This window comes from Crinia signifera, chromosome 7 (assembly GCF_055691185.1).
Source record: "Crinia signifera chromosome 7, ASM5569118v1, whole genome shotgun sequence".
In the NCBI taxonomy this organism is placed as follows: domain Eukaryota; kingdom Metazoa; phylum Chordata; class Amphibia; order Anura; family Myobatrachidae; genus Crinia; species Crinia signifera.
This window is the reverse complement of record NC_139223.1, coordinates 26,348,464-26,361,005: the sequence shown is the minus strand read 5'-3', so window position 1 is coordinate 26,361,005 and position 12,542 is coordinate 26,348,464. Positions and strand designations below refer to the sequence as shown.

The window sequence follows — 12,542 nt, the reverse complement described above, 5'->3', positions numbered from 1 at the left end:
TAGATGCTGCGCGCATGCGCACAGTGTGTATTCATGGGCGATAGGGGGGACTTCCAACTGCCCCCACCGCAGGACACTGCTGCCCCCGGGTGGGACGCAGGTACGTCCCAAAAAAACGTGACGGTCCCGTGGAAAGAGGGACAGTTGGGAGGAATGCTTTCCATCACTCTTAACTAAATGCAAGCACCTGTTGAAGTGCCCAGGGCACTGCGCCAGTGGGGCACGGCAAAATGACCCATCTTCACATCCCGACCTTGCACCTGTTTTAAAATAACCCTCAAAAAAATATATAAATGCTTCAAGCACTGCCAGAAATAATCATTTATAATGCAACATAAACTTTGGTGGACCCAATGCAAATTAAATAACCAATATATTTATTACAAATATTTACATGTTCGCATTATTCAAATACAAAAATTACTGTTCTGCAAACAACAATATAATAATAATAATAATAATAATAATATTGTCTGGTAATTTGCAATCTCAAAAATATTCACACTCAAATAAGGATGTGGATAAAAAAGTTAAACTGTGAATAGTTCAACAACCAACAGGTCTAAATTGACAAAAGGTAGACACGCACTAGGTTGATGTTGACAGATGGTCGACACAAGCAAAAGGCTGACACAGGAAAAGGTTGATGCGAGTTTTTCACTTTTTTTGGGTGTCAATGTCAACACCTGAACATGTGTGGTTCCAGTTGATATATCTACAGTGTCTAGCTAGGCAGTCAATACCCCAAACGGTCGACATGAAAAAGGTAGATACATGACAAGATTAGTATGAGTTTTTCACGATTTTTTTTATTAAACCAGCTTGTTCTTACTTCACCATCCATGTCGGTATAGAAGGAGAAAATAAAAGTGTGCCGAGCGTAGCGAGGGTTCCCGTTACACTAATTGGGTATCCATGTAGACAGTTGTCTACATGGACACCCCCAAAAAATGTGAAAAACTCTGTTGACCTAATGCATGTCATCCTTTTGGGGTCAACCTCTTGACTGTCTGTCTAATAATCCACACCCAGCATGTGGACCCCCAATTAATGTCGCTCATATCCTCACATGGGTTGCTTCACTCGCCATGCCTCGGGCCTGGTGCCTCACCTAGAACAGTGGTAGCCAACTCCAGTCCTCGAGAGCTACCAGCAGTTCACATTTTCCAGACACCCTAGCTGCTGCACAGGTGCATTCATTACTCTCTGACACATTATAAAAGATCCACAGGTGGAGCTAATTACTTCACTTGTGATTCTGTGAGGAGACCTGGGAAACATTAACTTGGTAGCTCTCGAGGACTGGAGTTGGCTACCCCAGACCTAGAGCATGTCGACCTATCATACAGATACCGATAAATAGAGAATCACTGCAACTGCCAAAAGGCTCCTCCCCCTGCCATGTGACGCAGTCGCTTGGCACTGGCTGGCTGCTAGTTAGTGTGGCACCTAATGGGCCTAATTCTGTAACGATCGTTCTGGGAACCGATGTGTTGGCTCTGCACATGCGTATGTGATAATATACGCATGTGCAGGGCCGCTGTGTGGGCGCCTTTGGCGACTTGCACAGTCACGCCGTTCACATGGGCGTGGGGTGGGGGGGGTGTGTGTAGGTGGCCAGGGTGTTCCTCCAAAAATGGTCCGAACACAGACGTGGCCTGCACGGGGCAGGTGCCTGACTCTCTGCCATGTTCATCGTAAATAAAAGTCAACCCTGACTTTTAAATTACGGATGGATCAAAAACCATTCAATGGTCGGTGACCATCGAATGATTTTTGGCCCGTACGCACCCGTGCAAATGGCTGTGTATGCAAAACATCCATTTGCATTGCGGGGGGGGGATGTATGCGCGGTGCTGGGAACGGGTATTCGCTCGCCCGGTGTGCAGCATTGAAGAACTCGCTAATCAGCATATCTTCGCTGCTCGGTGAGCCTTACTGAATTAGGCCTTTATCTTGGTCATTCTATCTGGTCAGTACTAGTGGAGGCTGGAACGCCGTCTAGACCGTCGCTGAGCAGCTGTATCTGTCTGCCCATCTGGGAGGACAGACTCTCTATCCGCCTGGCTTTCTGCCGCAGCTTGTGCAGGTGTTTCCTGTACGTCTCCTTGAATTCCATGTAGCAGTTGTGCTCATCCCGGTTGGCTGGACAGAGCAATGTCCCACATCCCATGTGACACATCTCCCTCCAATACTCGCAGCTCTGGCTGTGGTCACAGATGTCTTTCCGCAAGACCAAGGCCGGACACCCATCATTAGAACAAGCCACCAGGCCAAAGGCGCAGGTTTCGGCGTGTTCTACGCTCCGTGACAGAGGAAAGAGGGCTGGGCAGCCGTTCTGCTCATGAGGACACTGCAAATGAAAGACAGAGACAAAAGTGTTACCTAAGTAATAGTTTTATTACTGAGAGACGTTGTGCTTTGGAGGTATCCGGACTATAGGGCCTTATTTTGGTTAATTCTTTCTGTCAAAATCCTTCTTAGATGGACAAAACCATGTGCACTGCAGGGGAGGCAGATGTAACATGTGCAGAGAGAATTAGATTTGGGTGAGTAATTTTGTTTCTGTGCAGGGAAAATACTGACTGCTTTATTTTTACACTGCAATATAGATCTCACTTTGAAGAAAAACCCCACCCAAATCTAATTCTCTCTGCACAAGTAACATCTGCCCCACCTGCAGTGCACATGGTTTTGCCCATCTAAGAAGGATTTTGTCAGAAAGAATTAACCAAAATAAGGCCCTATTTGTCTACAACAAAAAGATAGACAGCCATTAGGTCGACACCATTAGTTCGACAAGCCAATAGGTCGACATGTCAAAAGGTCGACATGCCAAAAGGTCGGCAGTGTCTAGGTCGACAGTCAAAAGGTCGACATGGGCTTTTCACTGTTTTTTGAGCCGGCATGTGCCGACAGGCGGTATTTCATGCCCTACCATCCACTAGGGCGAGGTGTGAGAATAAAATAGTGTGCCCGAAGCATCGCGAGTGAAGCGAGCGATGCGAGGGGCTGTGGTTCACTTCAAACTGTGTCCATGTCGACTGTGTCGACATTTCGGTCAAAAAACAGTGAAAACCCCCATGTCGACCTTTTGACTGTCGATCTAGACACTGTCGACCTAATGGCACTGTCGACCTTATGGCACTGTCGACCTTTTGGCTTGTCGACCTTTTGGCTTGTCGAACTAATGGTGTCGACCTAATGGCTGTCTATCTTATTGCTGTAGACAAATGGTCCCGCTTCCGCTTTGGAGGCCGGGGGACACGCACTCAGGCGCTTCTAATACAGGAAATGTCAAAAAGGTTCGGGACAGGATTAAGATTTGTGAGTTCGCCAGGGCAAGTAATGCATGTCTGGGTGGCAGGGAGTCAATTAGTTTGCAAGATCCAATGTTGCCCCTGGCAGGAATGTGACATTGCCTAGCTGGGCCTCACAGCAAAATTTAAGGCAGGACTCCCAATCTGACCCACTCATGTGCAGAAAAACTGGGCCACTGCCACTTGGCCCAGTAATGGCTGCACACACAGTGACGTATCTAACTGAAAATGTTGTGTCTCCCCCCCCTGGAAAGTTAATACCCTGCATCCCACCTCACCCCTCCACTTGCCACTGAATCCGGGACCTGCAGATCTAATTGTCTGCAGATAAATGTCTGTATCCGGGACCTGCAGATCTAATTGTCTGCAGTCCCAGCACTCCTCCTGTTGTCAATCAAAAATGCCCCTCACAAATGTCAGCCCCCTTGCAGCAGATAGTTTGTAAGGATGCTAGAGGAAGCCACAGCCTCAATAACTGTCTGCTGTAAGGGGGCCGCCATTTTGTAAGGGCCATTTTTCTTTATCAGCAGGTGGAATATTGCGCATACAACTGGATGACATTTCGATTTTGTACACAGCTTTACTCAGGAGCAAGTTTACTTTCTAAAGTATAGTTGAGTTTAAATACAGTTTAAGACCTGTGTTTTTACGTTTTGCAATATATTATATTATACTATAAAATTATATTATATTATATGATTCAAGATTCAGCAATACATTTTTAATTACATTGGAAAGTGATAAACAACCAACCAATCAGATCCTGCCTGAAATTTTTCAAACGCACTCTGTGACATAGAAGTTAGGAGCTAACTTGCTGGCTGATATTTACTGGTATTTCTCTGGGGGCATGACCTAATCACGGGAGGCGTGGCCAGGAACCCATTTAAAATAAATTACAGAAAAAAATAACACTTTAAGCGCCATCACCTTCACTTGCAGGCGGTTGATCTTTCTCTTCAGTTTGTGCATCGGTACAAACAGTTTCCCCTTCACCTCCGTCCTACAGCACGGACAAGTCTGCTGCCTGAGGTGGGAATTTACCTGTTACTGTTTATTTTGTGCCAATCACCCAACAAAACCTGTTTTCTCTGGGCTATGATGTGGGTTTGCAGATATTACTTATCTCCAGCTAAAACAATTGTTTTACCCAATATCTACCCTCCTATACAAGGTGGACGTGGAACTATTATTCCTGGGCTACTTGTATGAATTTAGACCACAACCACCCCCCCTTCCCCCCCAGACAGCATAACTCTAATTCCCCACCCCCTGCAGTCTGATCCCAGCCCTCATACTTACTAGTTGCAGTTGTCCTCAGTGGTATACTTTGAGCGCTGGGGTAAGTTTTGCCTTAACAGGGAAAGGTTTTTTGTTCTCCTCTAGGCAGGGCTATTTTTGTGCAGGCTCTAGCAGGAACTGTGGCCCTTATTCTAGCTCACTCTTTCTGACAAAATATTTCTTAGATGGACAAAACCATGTGCACTGCAGGTGAGGCAGAAGTAAAACCCCACCCAAATCTAATTATCTCTGCACAAGTAACACCTGCCTCACCTGCAGTGCTCATGGTTTTGTCCATCTAAGAAATATTTTGTCAGAAAGAGTGAGCTAGAATAAGGGCCACAGTTCCTGCTGGAGCCTGCACAAAAATAGCCCTGCCTCTAGGGGACATTTTTCTATAGATGAAGTCAGTGGCGTAACAATAGCTCCAAGCGACCCCGCGGTCGCTTGGAGGCGCTAGGTAAGTTTGGGCGCCGTGGTGTCTGTGGAAGCTATTGTTAAAGAGGTGCTCCTCCTCCCCCTGTCCTTTGCAAAATGGCCGCCCCCTTCACAGTAGACAGTTATTAAGGATGCTAGAGGAGGCGATCTCCTCTTGCATCCTAAATAATGGTCTGTGTAAGGCGGCGGCCATTTTGTGTGTGACTAGAATGTCACACAGGAAGACCAGGAAGCCAGGACCGAAACGGATTGTCATGGCGGAAGATGCAGCAGTGAGGGGGTAAGTGGGGGTGAGTGCAGGGAGCAGGAGGGGTAGGGTCGGCGCACACATTTTAGTGGCGGGGGCGCACCAATTGTAGTTACCACTTGTGTTGAAGATTAGTGGTAGATTTACTAAAACTTCTAAAAGTGGAAATTTTTTTCCATCACAAACCACACTTCCTAACCGTCCCTATTTTTGTGGGACAGTCACATTTTTCTGTCACTGTCCTGCGTATTCATGGTGGTGGGGCTCTGCAGCCGTGTCTACAGCAATCACTGCAGACAGAGGGGCTGGGGGCAGGCCATCAGCTCACAGAGGGCAAGATGCAGCCAGCATTACTAGAAGCTTGTGATGTTTGCCCCCAGCATTTACTAACGCTGTATGCATGGAGAATTCTGCAAAGGACGGTAAGAGCCGTTCTTTGCGATGACATTCCTATCTGCGCATGCGTCGAGTGCCGCCGGGATGCTGGGAAGGTTCCGTTTTGATCCCTCACATCAGGAAACTGGCTTCTATGGGCAACGCTGATTTAAAAAATCTCGCTGTCCACCACATCCAAGCCCCGGAATGTTCTGCATTCTGGGCTTGGTGCATATGGGGGCTGCAGCCAAACCTCCAAAAACTACATTTTCGGGGGTTTGGCCCCCCCCGCAATATCTGTGATGTGGGCGCCTCCTCCCCCCTGCAGCTGGAAGGACATCTGGCTGCATTTAATGGGAGGAGGAGTTTACCTTCCAGGTCCAGGAGGACCTGGAGGAAGGTAAGCCAGGGGGAGGGGGGGGGGGGGGAGATATCTGCTGCTGGGATCGGCAGAGGCGGCGTGTTTGCGGCAGGCGGCTATAGATACCCTGCCCTGCGATGACGCGGCGGCCGGGTAGTAGTACATTAGAAAATGTGGTAAAACCCCCGAAAAAGGGGATTTTACCACATTTTTAACTTAATACATCCTACCCATATGGTGCTGGCTGTAAGAACTCACCTTTTCAGCCACTGTAAGATACATTTCCTGCAGAAGATGTGTCCGCAGGATATCATGACGGGACACCTCAGGACCCCATGGCATATGGAGCACAGGAGATCTTCATCCGGACTCTCCGTAAAGATATCTAGATCGTATCCACCACCCTATAACCATAGACATGCAGTTTATATATATACCTTCCTTATTATACGGAGGTAAGATGAGACGTTAGTTACTAAGGGGTTGATGCATCAAGCAGTGGAAAGAGTGGACCAATGGAGAAGTTGCTCTTAACCATTCAGCACCAACCTATTGTGCTACTCAGAGTAAATTTTATTGGTCCATTTCTCCACTCTTTTACTACTTCATCCATGAATCCCCTTTGGGATCTACTGTATGTGCTAAGACTTGAAAAGAGATAAAGGGTGAAATTTAGTAGGATGAGAGATTTGGTAAGAAATCTCCAGGTTTTTTTTAAAGCGGCAATCATTTATACTGCAAAACCTCTCATCCTGCTAAATTTCCCCCAGAGTTCCAGTCCATCAACTTTTAACTGTCATGTTACATGCTGTGTTTGAAAAATGACAGTTGGGAGCCAATTAACCTACCAGTATATTTTTGGATTGTGGGAGGAAAATATAATTTTATTCTTGTTTTAGGGCGCTCGTTACTCGTGCCCAGAGGGTTCATCTATGGTGCTGGGCCAGTAATTATCACTCCTGTTCCCACACAACAATCCCCGGGGCCTCCAGTGTAAAGCCTCATACACACTACAGGATAGATTTTAAACACTCAATATCGTTAACGATGTGCGCTCCCATGCATCTTTAATGAGCCCTCCCGTCTGCTGAAAATGTAGTTCAATTTAGCTATATAGCCAAACGACCTGCAAGTACATTTACCTCCCTTACCTTTATCATCTCCCGTCTTAAAACAAGAGTAACTTTTGTTTTAGTCACTTACAGCTGCGGCTGTAGCGCCGACCATGTAGTAAGGGGTGAACCGCTAAGCACATAGAAACAAACATGCTATCATGTATGCAATATACTGTATATGCTGGATGGTTCCCCCAGTGCTCTATACATTGGGCGCCATGCTGCACCCAGGAATCGACATAATGCATCACCCACTGCTAAGCCCGCCCCCAGACTCCTGTAAAAGTAGCCAATGGGAGTTGATGGGCCTAGGGGTGTGTGAAGTCCTATGTTGTTTACCATAGGCACTGTGGATCCCTGGGAAACTATCTAGCACATAATACATAGATGATTACATGAATGTTTATATGTTCTAAGCAGTTCCATCCACCTCAGCACTAAGGGTGTGTATTATTAGATTGACCATACCTCCCAACTGTCCCGATTATCGTGGGAACGTCCCGTTTTTGTGGGACGTTTCTGCATCCTTGCCGGGGCCAGCAGTGTCCAGTGGCAGTTGGGAGTCCCCCCTGTCATCCGTGAATAGACGCAAGTGCACAGCGTCCATTCCTGCAGCAAGAAAGGCTCGGGGCATAGCCAGCAGCTCACGGAACTGCTGGGCATGCCCCCACAGCAGCAAAAATGGGGCGTGGCCTCACGAGTACAGGACACAGCCCCAAAATTTAGACGTGCGCTCTGTCCTGGCTTCTAAAATTTTAATGTTGTGAGGTATTGGATAGACAGTGCAAACATGTCCAGTGTGGCTTGCTGGGGGCAGGATCATCCGAACACTATCGAATGTTTACTATTCAATGGCGGCAAACATCGGAATGCTACTATCGAATGGTAAAAATACGACAGTACCATCAAAAAACATTGATGATTGTAAAACATTCCCTATTATGGCATCGTGCTCGCAATATCACACCCAACATACCACCCAGTGTCAGCGTGCGGCCCAAGTGACTGCGAGAGGCTTGTTAAATGGACATATAAAAAGTAGGAAACTTCCCCGGCGACGCTGTGCAGTAACATGAGAATCACAACTTTCCTCAGTTCTAGAGAGGGGTATGGATCATTAGGTCACCAGCATTATGGTCGACAAGGTCATTAGGTCGACATGGGTAAGGTCATTATTTAGACATTTTTTTTTTCTTCACCGGAATGTCAACACAATCAATATAAACACTAAAAAGTAGCACCGCGTCCCCTCGCTATGCTTCGGGCACGGTGCCTACGCTCGGCACACTATTTTATTATCCCACCACACCCTAGTGCAGTGGTTCCCAAACTGTGTGCCTAGGCTCCCTGGGGTGCCCCGGAGCACTTGCAGGGGTGCCTCAGGTTGGTGGTTCAGAACCAATTCAAGTTATTTATGGCCAATGAAATAAAATCAGTGCTTGTGGCTTCCAATTAAGAATATGTGGGTAAACAGAAGTGAATCCTGTTTCTCACCACATAAGTGGACCCAAGGAAAACATTTAAAGCACATCTTTTTTAATATTTGTCCTGAAATTAGTAACTTTTAGCCTAGGGGTGCCGTGAAAAATATTCTGATACTCTAGGGTGCCGTGATTCAAAAAGTTTGGGAACCACTGCCCTAGTGGATGGTAGGGCATGAAATTCCGCCTGTCGGCTTAAAAAGCTGTAAAAAAAACCATGTCAAACTAATGACCCTGTCGACCTTCCTGCATGTCGACCTAATGCTTTTCTACCATCATGCTGGTGACCCAATCACCGTATACCCTAGAGAGATGCCAACAATTCACTCGTCAGTGGCAGAACTGCCAGAAACAATGGACTTGGCTGCTGCTGGGCTCCTGCCAAGTATGGGGGCACTTCTCCATGTGCTAACGTATGACATGAGGGCAGCGGGGGAGCACCATCAGCAGTGGTGGCATTCAGGGAGCATAGCTGCAATCACACAGCCAGCTCTTTATTAGCCTAGAGACCAGGGGCACTGTCAGCAGAGAGGGGCTGAGGGACCCCTCTCCTTCCCCTTGAGACAGCTCTTGCGATGGATCAGGCTGGATTATCACGGCACGCTGTCAGGCTGGGAATGTCTTGGCAAGGGTGAAATTTGCCAAAAGCGCTCACAGCTGGGCCCTGCAGGTCTGAATTGGCCCGTGTCCCGGCTCATGTGCCAAAAGCGATCACAGCCGGGCCCTGCAGGTCTGAATTGGCCCGTGTCCCGGCTCATGTGCCAAAAGCGCTCACAGCTGGGCCCTGCAGGTCTGAATTGGCCCCTGTCCCGGCTCATGTGCCAAAAGCGATCACAGCCGGGCCCTGCAGGTCTGAATTGGCCCGTGTCCCGGCTCATGTGCCAAAAGCGATCACAGCCGGGCCCTGCAGGTCTGAATTGGCCCGTGTCCCGGCTCATGTGCGTTCGGTTCTACCTAAATCTCTGGTTGATGTGCATTCTCATGCAATAAAGGCAATGAAATGCTGTTACCCCTAACATTTTGGCAGTATAGCATGGTGGTAGTAAATGAAAGCCGACAGGATTGGCTGCTGCTCACTGCCAATCATTACTGTTAAAGTTGCCTATTCATTAAAAACCCTTATCCATGAACCTCACTGCATATATGTGACGTTAGGAATCAAATATGACTGACCCGGGGAAGAGCCAACAGTACGTTATCTGTAACAGCAGCTGCACTTGGTGGTGTAAAGTGCTCATTTCACTCCAACCAGATCAATGATCTCGATAAGATGTAAGTTACAGATAAAATATCATTGATCCCTGGTTTGTTCTTCAGGCGGTTACATATGCCCTAAGTGCACTAGTCGTATTACATGTGTCTAGCGCTACAAGTGCGCGACGCATGCTGACCTATGTCCAATGGTAGTTTGATCTCTAGTAAACAAATGACAAATGTAGGGTGAAATGTAATAGGATGAGAGATTCAGAAAGTGAGATATTTAGTAAGAAATCTCCAGTTTTTTAAAAGCGGCAATCATTTACACACACTGCAGGGATCCGATACGTAATCCCGGCGGTCGGAATCCCGACACTGGGCCCGCAGCGGGCCCGGTGCCTCGCTACGCTCGGCACGCTATTTTATTCTCCCTCTATGGGTGTCGTGGACACCCACGGAGGGAGAAAGTTTCGGGATTTCGGCGGTCGGGATTCTGAATGCCGGGATCCCGACCGCCGGCAAATTGACCGCATCCCACACTGCAGAATCAGACTAGTATTAGTGTAAATGATTGCCGCTTTAAAAAACTGGAGACTTCTTACAAAATCTCTCACTTTCTGACTCTCTCATCCTTTTACATTTCACCTGTAGTTTCAATTTCGTTATCAGAGTATCTGCTCTTGTAGTAAGAGTGACTGTGAGCAAATCTGGCCGTGCTTGTGACACATTAGTGACCAGTCGGTGGCTATGCACTTTTTAGAGGTGAAACATATGCTAGATACACACCAGAACGATTTGACCTCAATTCCCCCAATTTCGATGATTGGCATGTTTTGGCAGATTTTAGATCCGATCCAATGTACGTCCCCGCTGGCCGTTTGGTCCTACCTGCTGCAGTCAGGATTTGAAAACAACCCCTTCAACTGGGTACAGATCGGATGCAGATGGTGCGACCATCGTATGGTCATCTCACAATCATTCTGGCGTGTACCGTAGCCTCTCATGCCATATTATTTGGCCATGCCTCCCCCCCCCCCCCTTATGGTAAGAGGGGGGTGATTGTTCACAATATGCTACATCTTTAGTCTCTTATAATGTACTTTTTAAGTACTTGTCTAAACATTGATTTATCTATTAATGATGTTGATTTATTTCAGATTAATATACATTGACGCATTCCCTCATACTACAGTATATGTTTATTACCACACGGATGGTGTAATGGTTAGCATTACTGCCTCCCAGCGCTGAGGTCGTGGGTTCAATTTCCACCATGACCCTAAATGTGCGGAGTTTGTATATTCTCCCAGCACTTGCGTGGGTTTTCTCCCACAATCCAAAAATATACTGGTAGGTTAATTGGTCCCCAACAAAACTGGAGCGCGAGGCTCTCTGGGCTGCTGCGGTTGGGCTGTTCCGTAGTATTATATCGTACATCACCCCTTTCGTTTGTTTAGTATATATGTAGCACCCTTCACATTTATTATTACCTCTTACTTATGTAAGTTTTATCACATATAATTTCCCTTATAGCCCTTTAATTTTACACCAATATGATGCAATGGGGTGGTTCTGTTGGCCTGGGGGGGTCCCGCACCCTGGACTTGTCTCGGAGTAGTATTAATAATGGCCATCATTATTCTAAGAACCTCAGAAATACAATACAGCAAAGATATTAATAGGTTTAGCATATATATTTAGTGTTGCACCTGCAATCTCCTCCTCCTGCACTACAAGTCTCAGCTGGTAGCACCTCACATGTCCAGGGTGTGCAGTCTAGGCCCCTCCCCCTAGGTATTTATGTATACTAAAGAACAGTTGCTGTGAGCGGTGCTGGCCTTTTTAGCAGATATTTTGAGGATCGCTCACAGCAATGTTGGCACACATCTTTTAGGCTTCCATTTACGTGTCCTGTTACTATGGGGACGGGTCACTTTTTGGTGACATCGATGAGGCGTCACGGTGATGGGCTACTGGAGTCTTCAAAAGCGGAGATTCCTATATAAGATCAGCGGCCTTCGTTTATAATTACCCTGAAGAAATTGTTATCAATAAACATTAACAACCGTCCACGTTTCCTGTGGTTATTGTTATGAAGATCAATAATAAAGATATTAAAATCCACCATTATAGAGGTGCTGTATTGTGTGACCCAGCAAAACTTCTGTTTGTATATACCAGTAATGGAGAAACTTGGCGCTCCAGCTGTTGTGGAACTACTCATTCCAGCATGCCCTGGAACAGTTTTGCAATTTGGCCATGATAAAACTGTTGCAGGGCATGCTGGGATGTGTAGTTCTAGAACAGCTGGAGCACCAAGGTTCGCTATTACTGGTATAGGGTGACCTATGTTCCTTCCATACAAGACCCCCTATGAAAGCTGGTCTTAGGGGTCACATACTGGCAGAGTATTCTCCTATTACAGCATCACACACATACAAGTGTAGTGTTCCCAGCAGCCAGACTCCTCCACCCCATACATTACACTGAGCGTCAGCAGCACACAGCTGCACTTACCATCGCCTCCCGTCCTGCAGCCATCTGCCGCTCAGCTCTTTCTAGACCCATGTCACATTCATGGCTGGCTTACCCCTGTGACGGCAGCCTATCACCGCACCCGCGCTTTCAGCTGGTCAGCAGCTATCCTAAACACAAGCGTTCCACACAAAGCCCGGCTTGTGCTGGATGCAGGGACCATTCAGAAAGACGTGTGTGTAAATGGTTATG

General features: G+C 47.0%; 1 protein-coding gene across 1 annotated transcript; it reads right to left on the bottom strand.

Moving 5' to 3' along the window:
- Positions 1-429: 429 nt before the first annotated feature.
- Positions 430-7,322, bottom strand: RNF151 (ring finger protein 151). Its single transcript, XM_083151945.1, has 3 exons — positions 6,281-7,322; positions 4,251-4,347; positions 430-2,353 (listed from the first exon to the last, which is right to left on the bottom strand). Exons 1-3 carry the CDS (start codon positions 6,334-6,336, stop codon positions 1,961-1,963), a joined length of 546 nt encoding a protein of 181 aa, XP_083008071.1. The 5' UTR covers positions 6,337-7,322; the 3' UTR covers positions 430-1,960.
- Between the last annotated feature and the right edge of the window lie 5,220 nt (positions 7,323-12,542).